Source organism: Callithrix jacchus, chromosome 10 (genome assembly GCF_049354715.1).
Source record: "Callithrix jacchus isolate 240 chromosome 10, calJac240_pri, whole genome shotgun sequence".
Classification (NCBI taxonomy): Eukaryota; Metazoa; Chordata; class Mammalia; order Primates; family Cebidae; genus Callithrix; species Callithrix jacchus.
Genome location: NC_133511.1, coordinates 69,250,177 through 69,268,893, shown reverse-complemented (window position 1 = coordinate 69,268,893; position 18,717 = coordinate 69,250,177). Strand labels below are relative to the sequence as shown.

General features: G+C 50.8%; 2 protein-coding genes across 30 annotated transcripts in view; one reads left to right on the top strand and one right to left on the bottom strand.

Annotated features, from left to right (window-relative positions):
- The first annotated feature begins 307 nt into the window (after positions 1-307).
- Positions 308-15,293, top strand: RHOG (ras homolog family member G). Of its 3 annotated transcripts, XM_009007510.5 has the most exons (3): positions 308-373; positions 1,030-1,110; positions 14,071-15,293. In XM_009007510.5, exon 3 carries the CDS (start codon positions 14,139-14,141, stop codon positions 14,712-14,714), a length of 576 nt encoding a protein of 191 aa, XP_009005758.1. In that variant the 5' UTR covers positions 308-373; positions 1,030-1,110; positions 14,071-14,138; the 3' UTR covers positions 14,715-15,293. The 3 variants fall into 3 exon arrangements, with proteins under 3 accessions (XP_009005758.1, XP_002754894.1, XP_009005759.1); XM_002754848.6 differs by lacking the exon at positions 1,030-1,110; XM_009007511.5 differs by lacking the exons at positions 308-373; positions 1,030-1,110 and adding an exon at positions 530-681.
- PGAP2 (post-GPI attachment to proteins 2) overlaps positions 5,698-18,717 on the bottom strand; it is a 39,489-nt gene continuing 26,469 nt past the window's right edge. For 14 of the 27 annotated variants that reach the window (XM_035265574.3, XM_009007532.5, XM_054241978.2 and 11 more), the window contains 4 exons: positions 18,175-18,427; positions 17,894-18,000; positions 17,139-17,247; positions 15,946-16,949 (listed from right to left, as the gene is read on the bottom strand). In XM_035265574.3, coding sequence (XP_035121465.1) covers positions 16,819-16,949; positions 17,139-17,247; positions 17,894-18,000; positions 18,175-18,427 — 600 coding nt within the window. In that variant the 3' untranslated portion in view covers positions 15,946-16,818. Of the gene's footprint in view, positions 5,823-9,068; positions 9,162-15,945; positions 16,950-17,138; positions 17,248-17,893; positions 18,001-18,174; positions 18,428-18,717 lie in introns of those variants that run through there. The other 13 variants (XM_035265575.3, XM_009007534.5, XM_078340356.1 and 10 more) reach the window with 7 other exon arrangements.

The window sequence follows — 18,717 nt, the reverse complement described above, 5'->3', positions numbered from 1 at the left end:
AGAACGGGGGGAAGAGGACCAACGCCTAGCGCCTAGGGTAGGGCCTCCGCTGGGGTGGGGTGGCCAGGAGGAGGCGGAGAGACCTGACCTTGGAAGACCTGACTTGCGGGCCATAGGGGCAGTGGGCTGTGTGAGGGAAAGCGGCGAGCCCGGGAATGGGCCGGGGGCGAGGCTGGGGGCGGGACGGGGCTGGAGAGGGGGAGACCGGCCCTCGGACTTCCTGGTCGGGCCCCGCCCCGCCCCGCCCCCGCCCCGCCGGCCCGCCCCCCCTCCCCCCCCGCCACACTTCCTCCGGCCTCCCGCTCTCACTTCCTTCTCGAGCCCGGAGCCGCTGCCGCCGCCCCCAGCTCCCCCGCCTCGGGGAGGGCACCAGGTGAGGCCGGGCCGGGGTTGGCGGTCAGGGGTCCGGGGGAGGGGAGCCTGGCCGGCCCAGGACTCGGCGCGGGCGCCGGCCCATGAGTTAGTTGGCGGAGGCCGCGGGCGGGAGCTTCTCGGCTCAGTCCAAGTAGGGCGGGGCGGGGACGGGGCCACTGCGAGCCGGCGGAGGCTCGGCGAGGGTGGGTTCCCGGCGGTAGTGCCGCCTCTCGGGAGCCGAGAGGAACCCCTGAGGTCGGAGGGTCCCGGGTTCCGAGAGAAGTGTCTCTGAAGTGGAAAAGCTCAGAGCTGGGAAATGGAACTCAGGTGGGGTGTCCTCAGAAGTTGGAGGGGTGTTGAGCAGTGCGTGAGGGGAGAGGGCTTCTGGGCTGGAGAAGGCGCGCCCTCTGCTCCGGCATTTGTGACATTTGTGGGGGTAAGAAGGGGCGGTGTCTCTTCGGAGAGCCTCCGAAGCTCTCTCCGTTAAGATCGATGCTAATCTAGACCCACACTCGGGCTGCAGCCCGAAGGCCTTCTGCACTCCGGAGGACCGGGGTTGGGGTGGGGGGAGCCACGCCGACCCCAGTCGTTCTCTGTATGTCTGTTTTCCTGAGTCCCAGCCTCACCTGGAGCCAAACAGTAGGTATTTAGTGAGTAAACATCTGCTCTTCCTAGCTGACCAGAGCCTGGCCTTGCTCTTTTGGGAGAAACCTCGTTTTCCCCTGTGACTGGAGGTGGAAGGACTCTCATTCAGAGGTACTGACAGTCCCTGACAAGTTTTTGTTGTGGCTTTTGGGGACAATTGAGAACCATTTTTCCTCTTCATTCTTAGGCCCAAAATTATACACATGCTCCTATTGTCTTCCTCCACACCTTCTTTAGTTTCTACCCACAAATCCGCCATCACTCTTTTCTCATTCCTTTCAGTCTCTTCCACCAAACATAGTCATACCTAGGCCTTGACCTCTCTTCACCTACCCTGCCCCGTGTTCATCTTGGTCCTCTGCGGCTGGCCCCATCCCATCTCTTCCCTTCCCAGCTCTGGCGCCCACACACATACACCCCCTTGCTTCTTCCATCACCCCTCATTGCTCTTGAATCCTCAGCCTGTCACCCTCTGTCCATCTCCTTCCTTCCCACCCACTTAGCTGCAGCTTCGAGATCAGGATCTGCTGTAGAAGACTTAGTGAGTTTGAGAGTCTTTTTGAACCTCCCTATCTTTGAGAGGCAGTCTGCAGCCTTCGAGTGATAGAGATGAAAACGTGTGTGTGTGTGTGTGTATCTACATCTTTATCTCTTAGAGACAAAATAACTGCCCTCAGCCTTGAGAGGACCCAGAGCAAGGGAAGCCAGCATAATGAAGGGAACCTGCAGTGAGTGAGGTTGTGGTTAGGCAGGAGGAAGCAGTCTGTAGCAGTCAGAGTAGGGTGACAGAGGAGTAAGACTGGTAAGAGAGGCCATGGGAAATCAAAATCACCCTGACACCTGGTGTTTGACTACAGGGACAGGCCTGGAACCTGGGAGATAGCCTGAAGTTCCCTGATTCCAGTACCTACTAGTTCCAGCCTCACCTGGTGGAAAGAATGGGACCAGCTGGGTGTGATGGAAATAAAGAGAGAAGGCAAAGGCAGGATTCTGGAGGGAAGACTATAGCTGGTCTAACTTCAGTGTTAACTGTTTTAGTTTTGAATTAAGAAGCAGGTGAGGCAAAGGTGCCTGCCCCTTCTTTCCTGCTGCCTTCTGGGGCCTGCCCAGGCTGTGTACCCACATGCCCTGCTCTGCATCAGGGCCTTAGTGACCAGGAAGTCCTCTAGAGTTCTACTGATTCCTCTGCTTTTAGGCATCCTTAATATTCCCATCTCACCTAGGACCCTATTCCTTCTCAGGAATTCCTCCCAGATTTATTTTCAGTCCATCCAGACTATGGAAACTCTTGTTTCCACTCTAAAGCTCCTTCCTCAAGCTTTTGGGGTGCATGCTGAGGATCTTGCTTCTCTCTACCTCCTCCAGTCATCTGTATTCATTTCTCTCTACTAGAAAAAAAGAGAAGTAGGTTGGCACGGGGGCTCACGCCTGTAATCCCAGCACTTTGGAAGGCCGTGGCATGTGGATCACCTGAGGTTGGGAGTTTGAGACCAGCCTGACCAACACGAAGAAATCCTGTCTGTACTAAAAATACAAAATTAGCCGGGTGTGGTGGCACATGCCTGTAATTCCAGCTACTCAGGAGGCTGAGGCAGGAGAATCTCATGAACCTGGGAGGAGGAGGTTGCAGTGAGCTGAGATCGCACCATTTCACTCTAGCCTGGGCAACAAGAGTGAAACTCTGTCTCAAAAATAAGGAAAAAAGAGAAGTAGAGGGGAGCAAGTGATACAGCTAAATTTAAGGGCTCTCCTCGTTCCCCATTCTGTCATCTTCCCATGTCATAGTCGTCCCTCTCCCCTGAATTGTTCCTTTTTTCAGTCCTGCCCTTCCACCCACCTGTCTTTCCTCCCATTTCTTGAAGGTACAGAAGTTTGGCTCCAGGAAAAAAAATCCCAGGGACCTACATAAAAAGCCCAGTTCAGGGAAGGAGGTATATACAAGGCACTTTCCCAGCATCACAGCTGGCAAACCCATATTCTGCATAACTGAGCAAACCCACAGGGCTCTGATGGTAAAGACAAGATGGGTGAGACAGGGATTCTCCCAAGTGAGATCTGGCCCCATTGGAAGTTTGAGCTAATTGCAAGAAAGGCATCATTGGAAAAAATGTGATCAGGGCAGGAGAGATCTTACTGGGAAAATATTGGGGAGTGAAGGGAGGTGGCAGCCTAAAACCTAGGAAGCTGCTGCTGAGGTGTTGGCTAAACAAGTATGATCAAGATTGTGACGTGAAGAAGGAGGCTCAGGCCCTCACTGAAGACTCCCCCCAGCCTCCCCGAGACAGAGTCTAGCTCTGTTTCCCAGGCTAGAGTGCAATGGCACCATCTCGGCTCACTGCAACCTCCGCCTCCAGGGTTTCATTCTCCTGCCTCAGCTTCCAAGTAGATGGGATTACAGGCACACACTCACCATACCCAGCTAATTTTTGTATTTTTAGTAGAGACGGGGTTTCACCATGTTGGCCAGGATGGTCTCGACCTCCTGACCTCGTGATCCACCTGCCTCGGCCTCCCAAAGTGCTGGGATTACAGGCGTGAGCTACCCGGCCAAGACTCCTCCTATATAGTGTAGACCCAGTAGCTGTGAGGTCAGTAGGGGTCGGTGAGAAGAGCTAAGGAGGGAAACCAAAGACAAAGCCTGGGCCACCTCCCCAGATCAGACTGGTTTTCCTGTCCAGGGTCCAGCTTCCTCTTTTGTCCTCATCTCATATGGGGGAAGGGCATCTCTTCAGGAGCTAGAGGCCAGGGGAGGAGCTTCTCAGCTAAGGTACTGCCAGAGTGGCTGGTTGTTGAGTAATGTCAGTGCTAAATCATGAATACACCAGGATAAGCTAGGCATGAGGGCTTGGGAACTTGGAAGCAAAAAAGGCCCAGATGTAAGTCAACTCAACCCCTTTGGCCCATTTCCTGAAGGAATAAACTGTGGTAGGGTTTTCCTGAATGAGGTCAAAGGTTGGTCCATTCTCAGGCCAGAGTTAGAATCCTTACTTTCTCGAACTTGCGTAAAGATGGAGGTTAGAAGACCAGGATCCTTGTCCTAGATTTGCTACCAACTCTGTATAATCCTGGTCAGCTTGGTTTCTCTTGGCTGTATTTCAGCATTAAGGAGTTGCATATCAGTACCTCCAAAAGAGACAGTGAACATACCGGCTCTGACTCTTCCTCCCCTAAGAGATTCCTCATAGCAGTGCCCCTCACCCTGGCCCTCGTGTCTTACTGGCCTCAATTTGACAGGCCTCAGTAGTCTCTATGTATCCGTCCAGGGATAGGACTGTGGCTCTTTCTCCAAGCAGAAGGATTGTTAGAGGTTGAGAGATAAGAAGTCAGACAGTGTTGGGGATTTTGCTGGGGGTAGTAAGATGGGGGAGTACCCTGTCTCCTGCTCCAGCTCTGCCTCACTGACAGTGGAAAATAGATGCCGGAGTTTCCTCCCTGATGTTATTTTCCCTTGTGGAAACCCCCTTAGGCCTTGGGCGGGGCCAAAGAGACTGGGCAGCTCTGTATCCCTCTGGGTATTTTCAGGTGGGGGGTGGCAGGATTGGGAGGATGGCACTTCTGTACAACTTCATGTGAAATTTGCAAAGGCAGAGGAAGTGCCACTTCACAGGCCTTTGGTGGGGCCCAGGGACTGCCGAGCTGCTGCTAGGCGTGGAGGAGGAAGCCAGTGTGCAGCCTTCCTCTGCTGCGTGGTGGGGTAGGGGGCAGCTTCCTTGGCTCCCCCAGCCAGAGCTGTCCTGGTCCTGAGGCTCACCTTTTATGGAACACTTGGGGTGCTGGGACAGTGAGGGAAGAAGGTTGGGAACTAGAATTTAGTGAAAGGGTCCTAGACCATCCCAGCCTTCCCAGCTACCACTTTCTCATTTCCTTGTGGGTGGCATCACCTTTCCTCTTTCCCTACTTGCTGCAGTGTAGGATCCTCTCCAGGGGCAGAAGGATGGAGAATATTAAAAGGTGGAGAGTCCTTCAGCATGGAGATATATATATATATATATCCATATCCATATTTTTTAAAGACAGAGTCTCACTCTGTTGCCCAGGCTGGAATGCAATGGTGTGATCTCTGCTCACTGCAACTTTTGCCTCCCTGGCTCAAGCGATTCTTTTGCCTTAGGCTCCTGAGTAGCTGGGATTACAGGTGCCCTCCACCACACTCTGTTAATTTTTGTATTTTTAGTAGAGATGGGGTTTCACTATGTTGAACAGGCTGGTTTTGAACTCCTGATCTCAAGTGATTCTCCCGCCTTGGCCTCCCAAAGTGCTAGGATTACAGGCATTAGCCACTGTGCCTGGTGGGTTTTTTTTTTTTTAAGGCTGGTAACTGGACTCTCTTGGGTTCTTCCCTGCTGATGGGGAGAAAGGGAAGAAAGAGACTCAGCCCTTGGCCTGGTCCCAGCCCCACACTGACCTCATGTCTCCCCCAGCTTCCTCCTCCCAGCACAGCTGCAGCCAGCTGCAGCCCCTTTGAGCCTCTTTATATCACCTCTCCCCTATTCCTCCCTTCAAAAGAAACAAACTTGTAGAGCTTTGGAAGTCTTTCCAACAGTGCCCCTGCCCTTTGCCTTGTCTTTGACCAAGGGTCCTCGGATATTCCCAGTCTGTAGCCTGTCAGGACCACTTTTCCTTCCCCTCTTCTTCATCATCTCTGAGCTAGTTCTGTCAGCTTCACTTCTCACCCTTCCAGTTGAAGACAAGACAGTAACAGTATAGTTTATGTGTTTATTACCCCAACTTTGAGGTCTTCAGGGTGAATGAGGAAGAAGTTGGTTACTTTTGTCTTGTGTCTTCTAGTCATAGAGGTTCTTCCTTGTTTCCAGCATCAGAGTCTGTGGATTGATAGGGGAGGAGGGGTATATCATTCTACAGCTTTTGCTCAGCCCTTCACTGGGCTTCTGGAAATAAACAGAAGGTCAGACCACCCACCCACTGAAGCATCCAATTAGTTCAGCACAATGAACAGTATGGTCAGTGCTGGAAAAGGTAAGGCGGGAGAGGGGGTTGCTGTGATGTCCTGGAGAAGCGGGGTAATAGTACTGGGCCTGAAGGACCGGAAGGATCTGAAATGGGTGAGTCACATTCCAGGAAGAGGAACTCCCAGATGCAAAGACATGATTGCATTGAGTTCATTCAGGTATTTATTGACAGCTGCTACATGCTGTGTTCAGCTTAGGGTGCTCAGCAAGGTCCAGTCAACCAGGACCTTGCCCTCTAGACACTCCCAGTCTAATAATGAGATAAGATTCAGATGAGCCTCTCCGTGCCTATGAGAGAGAGAGGGACCAGACTTTGGATAAGTCACTTCTGACTTGGATAATTTATACTTTCCCGGAGGAGGCGGCATGGTGCATGGCTCCATATTACTAGTTGGTATATTTTAGGGAAGAGAATGTGGAGGCCCCTCTGTAGAGGATCAGGATTGGAATGGCCAGAGATGGATTATAATGAGGTTCGGGGAGGGCTACAGAAAGGAAATCCCATGTTACGGAGGCAGGTAATAGAAGGCTGCTTCCATGTTAGGGAGGCAGGTTATATAAGTTCCCATCACCTCCACACTTGCCTTGTTTGTTTGAGGTGGAGTCTTGCTCTGTTATCAAGGCTGGAGTCCAATGGCGAAATCTCAGTTCACTGCAGCCTCCACCTCCCAGGTTCAAGTGATTCTCCTGCCTAGCCTCCTGAGTAGCCGGGATTACAGGTGTGCATGCCATCACGCCCAGCTAATTTTTGTATTTTTAGTAGAGATAGGGTTTCACCATGTTGGTCAGGCTAGTCTTGAACTCCTGACTTTGTGATCTGTCTGCCTTGTCCTCCCAAAGTGCTGCGATTACAGGTGTAAGCCACTGTGCTAGGCCTTGCCTATCTCTTAAGAGCCCATTTCTCACCTCCCCCATTCACAGTTGGGACACTTCCCCTGCTGTAACTGCCACAGAGATCTGGCAATCAGGCTGCTTCCTTTCCCTCCCCTGTTCTGGGCCTGCGTGGGCCACACCCCAAGACCAGACCCCACTGGGTGCAAGTTGGGCTCCAGGGACCCCCCTCATGAGCTGTACTATAGGCTATACTCCCTGGCAGAACCAAGTCAAGCTGGTACTGGGAAGAGAGATTTTTGCCTATTCAGACTTAGTTTTAGCCTGTCATTGCTATCCAATAAGATATCAGCAATGCAGTATTGTCTGTGAGGGGGTGGGCAGGGAGTGTCTGATACTGGGCTTCAGAGAGGTTTATCCAGATCTCAGTAATGAGGGCTGGTGCAAGCAGACCAAAAGGCCATGGTTGTACAGTCCTTTGTGCCTAGCCCTATACTTAAGAGTTTTTTTGTTATTTAGTCCAGAGAAGCCAAGTCTTCAGTACTGAAGGGGCATCCACAGCTGGGAAACTTACGTATGGCTGTTGGAAAAGGAGAATCCTTTCCATTCCACAGGCTCATGCCTGTAATCCCAGCACTTTGGGAGGCCAAGGCAGGTGGATCACTTGAGGCCAGGTGTTTGAGACCAGCCTGGCCAACATGGTGAAACCCTGTCTCTACTAAAAACACAAAAATTAGTTGGGTATGGTGACACCTGTAATCCCAGCTACTTGGGAGGCTGAGGCAGGAGAATCACTTGAACCTGGGAGAAGGGAGAGGGAATGGCAGCAGAGGGAAAAACAAGAGTAGAAGTTCAGAGGCAAGAATGATCCTGACTTGTTTGCAGAGGACATTGAAAAAAATCCCTTTGTAACAGGGAACTGGGAACTCACACTTGCAAAATACCTACATTGTGCACATATTATACATTAATGTACTTAGTCTTTGTAGTAACAGTGCTATGTGGTAGGCATCATATGTTGCCGCCGCATTTGAAAGACAAGGAAATTAAAACTTAGAAAGGCAAATCATCATAAACTCAGGGTCACACAGCTGCCAATAGGTAGAACTAGGATTCAAACCCAAATCTATATGACTCTGATACCCCTGGCCAGGCACAGTGGCTCATTCCTGTAATCCCAGCACTTTGGGATGCTGAGGCGGCCAGATCATGAGGTCAAGAGATGGAGACCATCCTGGCCAACCTGGTGAAACTGCCACCCCATTTCTACTAACAATACAAAAATTAGCTGGGCATGGTGATGTAGTCCCAGCTACGTGGGAGGCTGAGGCAGGAGAATCACTTGAACCCGGGAGGCAGAGATTGCAATGAGCCAAGATCAGGCCACTGCACTCCAGCCTGGCGACAGATCAAGATTCCATCTCAAAAAAAAAAAAAAAAAACACGAACTCTAAAACCCCTTATCAAATTGTGAAGAACTCTGAATGCCGAGATGAGGGATCAAGCATGATTTGAATTGGGACTAAAAATCCAGAGTAAGTCATTGTAATTTGTCTAATAACATATAGATGTGGCCAGGCATGATGGCCCCTGCCCGTAATCCCAGCACTTTGGGAAGCCTAGTTGGGAGGATCACTTGAGACCAGGAGTTCAAGACCAGCCTGGGCCACATGACAAGAGTCTCTACAAACCAAAAAATAAATTAAAAATACGAAAATTAGCCAGGTGTGGTGGTGCATGCCTGTAGTCCCAGCTACTCAGGAGACTAAGGTAGGGGGATGCCTTGCACCTGGGAGGTTGAGACTCCAGTGAGCTGTGATAGCATCACTGCATTCCAGCCTGGGCAACAGAACAAGACCTTGTCTCCAAGAGAAAAAAACAAAACAGATCTGCAGCCATTAATTTACTAAATAACTTTTTTTTTTGAGACATGGGGTCTTGCTGTGTTGCTCAGGGGCTATTCACAGAGACTACAACCTTGACTAGTGTAGCACACTACAATCCCACATTCCTGGGCTTGGCCTCCCTAGTAGCTGGGGTTGCAGGCGTACCACTGAGCTGGGCTTAATGATTCTTGAACCCCGCTCCAGGTAGGTCACACTCCTGGTTTGGCCTCCTGCAGCACTGGCATCCCTTCTTCCTGTTTGACACAGTTTAGACTCTACCTATACCCTCCTTAAATAGGCTATGGGAACTTATTCAACCCATTTCAGGCCAAAGGATTTCAGAGAGTTGTTTTGGGGGAGAGGATAAAGGTCTGAACTAGACCTGAGTAGGGAGAACTGGGCTGATGCCATCACAGCACAGGCAAACTCAGTGCTTCCTGCCTTCTGGGATGAAAGGCTTTGCTCCCGTCACCACCTGTGTGCACAACACTTCAGTTTACAAAGTGTCTTCATTCCCATGGTCAGGATCCTTGATGCTACCTATGAGGCTGGGAGGGCTGCTATTAATAATTCTACTGTATGGATGAAGAAATGGAGGCTCCAGAAAGAGCAGTAACTTACCTGATAAAGGTCACACAGTTAGCTGGTGGGGGGGTACCTTGAAGACATTGTGATATACCGAGGAAAACACAGGACTTTGGGTCACAAAACTGGGTTTGTGTTCTGGCTCCCATACTAACTAGCTGTGTGAATGCTGAGTTACTTTAGCTGCTCTGAGTTTGTTTCCTCATCTGTAAAATAGGAATAGTACTAACAAGATTGTTTGTTATAAAGGTCAAATGACATAACATGTGATCTGTAAAGGCTTATACCTTATGAGGGCTTTTCTATTAAGGGTCAAGGTCAGCAGATAAACTCAAGACATCAGAGTCAGGTATCCAGTACTCTTGGCCCTATAACACTGTTTCTGTATACTACCATACTCATAATCCTTTTCCAGTGTCAGTCCCTGTTCCCCTGCCAGCCCAGAAGCCACCCCAAAGGAAGAGGGTAGCTTCCCTCCCCTCTCCTTTGAGAGCTGATGTACTGATTGCTAGTTGATAACCACCTCCTTAGGAAGCTGTACTTCGTCTCTTGGGCTTTATGACAGCCAGCCAGAGTTCCCTCCTTGCCTTCCTGCCTGGGCCAGCCCTGTGCTGGGCTTTTTGGTCATACTGTCAACACCCACTCCCCTGCTCTGTGTGGAACTGAAGATTACAGGCCCAGGAGTTCTGCTCTGAATGTCAGGGCTTCCCACGTGACCTTTATCATTGGGAACAAATAATGGCACCTGGCTCCAAGAAGCTTTAAGTCTTAGTTCATCTACCTAGTGCCCTCATAACAAGCATTTTAATCTCTCATTCCTGCATAGGAGAACTCAGGCCCATCTTGCGTAAATGCGTCACACTTGGTTGTATTGAATCAGCAGAGCTGGGGTTAGAATTTAGGTCTCTCACAACTCTGAGATCTCCATTCGACTCTCCACTGGCCTAGAGGGTCCTTATGCCCTTCCCTGACCCACTCTCTGAGGGTCTCTATCCGAGTGTCCTGAGGTTGCATGCACATGTGTACGTGTGTACACATACACACACACTCTTATTCATGCAAATAAGATAGTAATATTTTTTAATGTGAACCAGAGATGCAGCTTCATAGAGTGAAACCATTTCTCTCCCAGCTGATTCCAAGGGAAGGGAGCTGGACCAAGTCCTGGGTTCTTTGCAGCCCCTACACCCGAGTTTCTTTTTTTTTTTTCTTTTTTTGAGACGGAGTGTCACCCCAGGCTGGAGTGCAATGGCGTGATCTTGGCTCACTGCAACCTCCGCCTCCCAGGTTCAAACAGTTTTCCTGCCTCAGCCTCTTAAGTAGCTAGGATTACAGGCGCGCGCCACCACACCCAGCTAATTTTTTTGTATTTTTAGTAGAGCCGGGGTTTTACTATGTTGGCCAGGCTGGTCTCAGACTTCTGACCTTGTGATCCGCCTGGCTCTGCCTCCCAAAGTGCTGGGATTACAGGTGTGAGCCATGGCCCACACCACAGAAGTTTCTTTTCCACTTCCCAGTGGGGATTTTCTCCCCCACTTATCATTGATTTTTGAGGCTTCTGAACCAATGGTCAGAGCTCAGACTCAGGTAAGGGATTCCCAGACCAGGGTGCAGCCTTGCAGTATAGCAAGTGAAATGGAGAAAATGGGCTAGTGATAATGGTGCTTGGGTGGAGCCAGGGATAAGAGATACTCAGAGATTTGGTTTAAAACAGAACTGCCCCCTCTAGGGGGGCAGGCTCTGGTTGTGAGAGATAGTCAGGGAATGGAACTCACATCCTGGTAAGAAAGAGTCCCCTGTGGCCAAGAGGAAGTAGCTGATGAGAGGAGGACCCTTGCCATAGCAGTGTAAATAATCACAGGGTTTCTGGAAGCTCTGTTCTGTTTCAGAACTCAGAAAAGCAGTTCCTCACCCCAAGGCCCTATGACCTACAGTGATGACTAGGATGTTGGCTGGAGCTGGGACTCCTTATACTTACCCCACTAATAAATACAGCAGTCCATTTATTGGGCACTTCCTGTGTGTAATACCTCATGCTGGACACCTTTTTTTTCCCCCCACATCAAATGCAAAGTGAACTGGACACCTTCTATACATTATTAACTCTTATTTGTTTTTTGAGACAGTGTCTTGCTCTGTTGCACAGGCTGGAGTGCAATGGTACAATTATAGCCCACTGCATCCTTCACCTCCCTGGGATCAGATGATGCTCCCATCTCAGCCTCCAGAGTAGCTGGGACTACAGGCATGTACCACCACGACCTGGTAATTTTTTCATTTTTTGTAGAGTCAGGGTTTTGCCATGTTGCCCAGGCTAGTCTCAAACTCCTGGACTCAAGTGATCCACCTGCCTCACTCTCTGAAAGTGCTACGATTACAGGTATGAGCCACTGTGCCTGGCCTTATTTTGTATTCTGAGCAATTTTAATGCAATAGGCAAGATTATCCCCATATTACAGATGAGAAAATTGAGGCTCAGGGAACTTAAATATATTGCCAAGATCACATATAACTAGTTGGTGGAGCTGTGATTCGAATCCCTGCCAGTCTTACTCTAGCATCTGTTTTTTTTTTTTTTTTGAGACAGAGCCTCACTCTGTCACCCAGGCTGGAGTGCAGTGGTGCGATCTCGGCTCACTGCAACCTCCACCTCCCAGGTTCAAGCAATTCTCCCAAGTAGCTGGGATTACAGGTGGCCATCACATCCATCTAATTTTTTGTGTTGTTAGTAGAGATGGGGTTTCACCATGTTGGCTAAGCTGGTCTCGAACTCCTGACCTCCTAATCCACCCACCTTGGCCTCCCAAAGTGCTGGGTTTACAGGCGTGAGCCACCACACCTGGCCGCATCTATGTTCTTAATGATGATATTTTCTATCCAAGAGTCTAGAAGCTTCTAAAATCTTTCAGAGGCACATGCCAGGTTTCAGGAAATGGACAGAAGATTGAGGAAAAAGTCAAGTTTTTGTCTTATTCTTCACTTCATCCCTCCTAGCTGGGCTTGAAAGATTTGCTCTAGCCCACCAAGGACCTTGAGAGAAGATACTAATGTCTGGGAGCCTCCGCCTCTACCTCATTCATTATAACATACCCAGATCCTAGTCTAAATCCCAGGTCGAACTGAATCTCCAGTATTCCCCTGCACTGAATTGGCAACCTGAGTGTGTGTGGCCAGATAGGGTTTTTAGTACTTATATGAATGATGGCGTGACCAGCCTGACCAACACGGAGAAACCCCGTCTCTACTAAAAATAATCATGTCTTTACGGGGTGTGGTGGTGCATTCATGTAATCCCAGCTACTCAGGAGGCTGAGGCAGGAGAATCACTTAAACCCGGGAGGTGGAGGTTGCAGTGAGCCGAGATTGCACCATTGCACTCCAGCCTGCGAAACAAGCAAAACTCCATCTCAAAAAAGAATAAAAAAGAATGATGGGATGTCCGGGTATGGTGGCTTACTCCTGTAATCCCAGCACTTTGGGAGGTGGAGGCAGGTGGATAACCTGAGGTCAGTAGTTTGAGATCAGCCTGGTAACATGGCAAAACTCTATCTCTACTAACAATGTAAAGATTAGTTGAACGCAGTGGCACATTTGTAGTCCCAGCCACTCGGGAGGCTGAGGCAGAAGAATCGCTTGATCCTGGGAGGCAGAGGTTGCAGTGAGCTGAGACTGTACCACTGCACTCCAGCCTAGGAGACAGAATGAGACTCTTGTCTCAAAATAAAATAAAAAAATTTTTCTGGTGATTTTCCCACTGCCAGAATACCCTAGATTGGGATAGGGCAGCTCTCTAAAGAATTAAGCCCTTACTCAGCAGGTTTCTTACTGTGCCTTTTGGTTTGTACTCAGTAGCCAAGATACCAGGTTTGGAGAGGGCAGGGTGGGCCCTGAGTTGAGAGGTTCTACCCATGGCTGCATTACAGAGTGACCTGGGACAGCTGTCCTGTGTCAGAATCCCTTTTCAGTTTCCTGGTGGGAAGGGTCCATATTTAGTAGAGGATCTAGAAGATCCCTAAATTTGTGTGCACTCCTTTTGTGTCTGTATAGCCTGGAAAAAGAATAGCTAATACTTATGGACGAGGCACTGTTTTAAATGCTTTACATGTATTATATAATCCTCACAGTGACCCAATGGGGTAGATACTATTTTATCCCCATTTTACTGGTGAGAAAATTTAGGCATAGAGAATCAAGCAGTTTGTTGAGGGTTACACAGCTAGGAAATCACAAAACCAGGATTTGACCTTAGTTTGTCTGGCGCCAGAGTTTATGTGCTTTCTGCCACATTATTCTGCATCTTGCTTGGTCTCAGGGCCTTTCGTTGTGGGTTTTCTTAGTTGGTTTTTTTGTGAGACAAAGTTTTGCTCGTTACCCAGGCTGGAGTATAATGGAGCCATCTCTGCTCACCACAACCTCTGCTTTCTGGATTTAAGCAGTTCTCCTACCTCAGCCTCCCGAGTAGCTGATTACAGGCATGTACTACCACACCTGGCTAATTTTGTGTTTGTAGTAGAGACAGGGTTTCTCCATATTAGTCAGGCTGGTCTCAAACTCCTGACCTCAGGTGATTTCCCCCCATCCCCATGCCCTGTCTCAGCGTCCCAAAGTGCTGGGATTACAGGTGTGAGCCGCCATGCCCGGCTCATTGTGTATCTTTCTGATGACTGTCTTGATGGGACTTTGGGATAGTGTCAGGTTAAGGGAACAGGAGCTGGTTTCCCTTTGTGTGCCCCATCCTTTCTTCCCGATAAGTAGAGGCCCCCCCCCAACCAAGACTGTCTCCTTTCATCTGTCTACAGGTCACTGCAGCCAGAGGGGTCCAGAAGAGAGAGGAGGCACTGCCTCCACTACAGCAACTGCACCCACGATGCAGAGTATCAAGTGTGTGGTGGTGGGTGATGGGGCTGTGGGCAAGACATGCCTGCTCATCTGCTACACAACTAATGCTTTCCCCAAAGAGTACATCCCCACCGTGTTCGACAATTATAGTGCTCAGAGCGCAGTTGACGGGCGCACAGTGAACCTGAACCTGTGGGACACTGCGGGCCAGGAAGAGTATGACCGCCTCCGTACACTCTCCTACCCTCAGACCAATGTCTTCGTCATCTGTTTCTCGATTGCCAGTCCGCCCTCCTATGAGAACGTGCGGCACAAGTGGCATCCAGAGGTGTGCCACCACTGCCCTGATGTGCCTATCCTGCTGGTGGGCACCAAGAAGGACCTGAGAGCCCAGCCTGACACCCTACGGCGCCTCAAGGAGCAGGGCCAGGCGCCCATCACACCGCAGCAGGGCCAGGCACTGGCCAAGCAGATCCACGCCGTGCGCTACCTCGAATGCTCGGCCCTGCAGCAGGATGGTGTCAAGGAAGTATTTGCTGAGGCTGTCCGGGCTGTGCTCAACCCCACGCCAATCAAGCGTGGGCGGTCCTGTGTCCTCTTGTGACCCTGGCACTCGGCTTGGAGGCTGCCCCTGCCCTCCCCCAACCAGTTGTGCCTTGGCGCCTTGTCTGCCCCAGCTGTGCCTTAAGGACTAATTCTGGCACCCCTTTCCAGGGGGCTCACTGAATGCCTTTTTCTCTGAGTGCCCTTTCTCTCCTTAAAGAGGCCTGCAGAGAAAGGGGCTTTGGGCTCTGCACCCCTCTGCTTGGGAACACCGGGTATTCTCATGAGCTCACCAAGCCAGGGTTGGAGCCCTCCCCAAGAGGCCAACCCAGTGCCCCCTCTCCCGTTTTCCGCTACTGACCAGTTCATCCAGCTTCCACACAGTTGTTGCTGCCTATTGTGGTGCCTCCTCAGGTTAGGGGCTCTCAGCCATCTCTAACCTCTGCCCTCGCTGCTCTTGGAATTGTACCCCCAAGATGCTCTCTGCCTTCTCCAAGGAGGGAGCCACAGAATCCTGAGGTGAATGTGCCCTAACCTGTTCCTCTCTGCCCAGGCCTTATGCATTCGCTGACTGATTCAGCCCCCGTGCTTCTGGGGCCTTTCCTACCCCCATCAGCATCAATAAAACCTCCTGTCTCCAGTGGCCTGGCTCCTCCCTGTGTGCTGGGCATTAGGGGGTGGGCATGGGCTAGGGCTCCCCAGAGACTGGGAGCCTTTTGTTTCTTCTAGTAGATAATAGGCTTCATTGTGCTCCCCTCACCCCCCAATTTCCCTAACAAAGCTCTAGGCTCCCCTCACCCCCCAATTTCCCTAACAAAGCTCTAGACTCCCAGAGGGGCAGTCTTGCTCTGGTGCCTAGTCACAGATGCTATAGTGGCCTTGGACATAAAACTTGAGGAAAGACTTCTTAATCTTAGGGCTCAGAAAATGAGAGGTTGAGAGCCATTAGCCTAAAGGCAGATGCTCTTACAGTCATGCATGAGACCTGTATCTCACATCCCCAAGAAGACAGAGCTTTAACAAGAGTTGGGGTTTGAACTCAGGTCTCTGCCTCACTGAAGACTTCCAGGTATCCTAGCTTCCAGTCCTGGAATCATTACAGATAGCTCAGTCACTCCTGGACATCAAAACAGACACTTAGACCAGCCTTAGGAGACTCCAGACCTAAGGGGTGCTGCTAGGAATCATACCCTGCTGTGGACTTTCCATCGTTGAGCCTGTTCCTCTCTGTTACTATCAAAACAAGATGAGCCCCGAGACTAGCAAGCCTAGGCAACTGTTGGCCAAAAAAATAAAATTAAATAAAAAATTTATTTTCCTTTAAAATGCACAACCAAAACTTAGGGTCTGGAGCAGTAGGGAAAACAGGAGATACCAGGGAGCCCATTTTAGGGTAGGGATCTGCATCTGACTCCTCTATGCCATACGTTTCAAAGGAGGGAAGGGGTCTGTAAGCCAGAACTTTCAGAAGAGAGAAGAAAATACATGCTGTGCTGGTGCTTTTTCTGTAGCAGGTCATCCTTTAAGTACACACCACCACCTCCACCCGATGACATCAGAACCACAGACTGGTATTGGAAATCATACAGCCCACCCATCTCCCATCAGACACATGGACATGCTGATGCTTAGATAGGGAAGGGTACATACCCTAGGGCACATACCAAATCAAAAAGGTGAAGGACTGGAACACCTGAGCAGTTTTAGCAGGGGACTGTGGCCACAGGCCTGGATGTGCACAGAAGATCATGAAATACATTAGTCATGTGAATGACCCCAGGGAGAAAAATGGCTGTGGTTGTCACGGAGCAGCCACTGCTCAGCGGCTCCTGACCTTAGTGAAAGGTAGCTAGTAAAGGCCAGAAACTGGATGGTGGTCATGAACCACAGGACATTTTTTTAGCACCAAATGTTGGAGCTCTCTGCCAGCTCAGCTCAGCTTCTTGGGGCCTCTCAAGTAAAGGTGATGTTGTTTGAGGACCCCTATGCCCATATGAAGGGTGGAGAGATGCCAGCAGCACTGGGGTGAGCCTTGGCCTATGCCCTTCTTACCCTTCCCCCATCTTCAGTAAGGCCAAGAGAGGATGTAGGGTAGGGAAGGCCAGAATGGTATCTTGTTTCTTGTTTCTGGGCAGTGGGCTGCCTCCCAAGCAGGACTGAAGGGTTCAGAATCGCTTTTCCTCAGGCTGAGAGGTTATGAGCAGCTCCTTATTCCCGAAGTCCCACCAGGCCGTCATGTGGAACGCCATGTTGGTTAGGACAACAGTGTACTCCAGGATGGCAAAGATGGTGTACACTGTTGTGAGGACACAAGGAACAGGGCATGGTGAACCTCCTGCTACCCCCTCAGGGGCCTCTTGATAAATCACACCACCATTAGTCTGCCACTGGCAACACAATGGCAGCCAGTCCCTAAGACCATTGCCCATTATCAAAAACATCACTGCTGCCCCATAGCCACTTATGGATTCTGTCTTGGCCTCACCTCCAGCCTCACAATACATGTTGTGCCGAAGGTAGACAGCCAGCGCCGAGAAGAAAGAGACGAAGTTGATGATGAAGAGCCGCTGTTTCCAGCTGTAGGACTTGCGATCCTAGGGAATGGGCTGTTAGATCACTCTGCACTCTGCAGTTTGCTGGGTATGAGGGTGTAGGCTCCCCTCCCAGCCCTGGCTCCTAAGGGCTGTGCCTTATCTCCCTTGGCTCCCACTAGCGGTCATGGAAGGGAGTACAGGCAGGGGCAGCCAGAATGACGAACAAGTTCACGATCCTGCCTCTGGGGGAGTGAAGGGCTAGGAAGCAGTGGTACTCTTGCCCCTCCCACTTCAGGGGGATGAAGTATGAAAGTTACATGGAGTCACCCACCAACCCAACCTCCAAATACTGTGGGGGAAAAGAAACACATGGACATGGGCGGGGCGCTGGAATTATGACAGACCACAGTCCCCAGACACTGTTCCTAACTCACTGCCGCCTTGATGCAACTCCTCATACCCCCATTTGCAACCTTCATATCTTCTATTCTCCAGTCTCCCACACTACCCAAACACAGCGCTACAGTCCTAGATTCTGACCAACCACCATCGGTTTGTCCCCAAGCCCCAGCCCAAACCCCAACACCCCTTTGCCAAGGTTCCCATTAGAACTCAGTTCCCACCTCACCATTACCCAGATTCTGAGGACAGATGTCCTTGATTTTCTTCCGGGCTGCCTGGATCCCCCGCTAGGGATAGACCGTACCTCCTGACTTACTGTGTGCTTCTTGGTCAGCCGCCAGAGAATGCAGGTGAGGAGCATGTGCCCGAGGGATGAGGCGATGAACACAATGAAAGCATTTTCGTGGATGGCTGGAGGGAAAAAGGATTGGGAGCCGCATTGCAGGGAGTGCCCACCCCTCTAAGTAGGAAGGTCCCTATTGCAGGGAGTGCCCACACCACTAAGTAGGAAGGTCCAAATGTGGTAGGGGCAGGCCCGTCCCCTCAGGGAACCCTTCCCCACTCCTCCCTCATCCTGGCACCCACTGAAGTCCTCAGAGGAGGAGACGTAAGTGAGCACTAGCAACGCGAGGTTCTCTACGACATTGAGGCCGAAGTTGATGCGGCAGAGAGGGCGGTAGCAGGAACACGGGGAGGCACAGCTGAGGTAGTGGTTCCAGTAGGCGAAGGCCACCAAGAAGCGAGGCGCCGAGTGCAGGCCGATGCAGAAACGCCACACGTAGCGCTGGGGCACCTCCCCGCCGATGGCCGAGCTCACCGAGGGCAGGTAATTGGGCACCTAGAGAGTTATGACCTGTCTGGGCATCTGCCTCTGCCAGCCCCTGCCACGTGGAGAACCTTCTCTCCATCTACAAGATCACTCTGGCCTCAGAAGGCTCTGCTCCAGCCCCTCCCCTTCCAGGAAGTCCTTCAGGTGTCCCCACACCTCTCCCAAGAGACCTCTCTGTCCAGGTCCTGGGCCCAATGTGCTTGATTCTCATTCCCCAGCTAGCCTGGGATTTGTGCAGGGGCATGGTGGGAACTTCTCCTTCTCTCCCACAGACTGGACCCTGCCTGTGTTTGGTCAGT

Excerpts from the sequence above, each read along its gene's own strand:
- RHOG (XM_002754848.6), top strand. The coding sequence starts at position 14,139 with ATGCAGAGTATCAAGTGTGTGGTGGTGGGTGATGGGGCTGTGGGCAAG.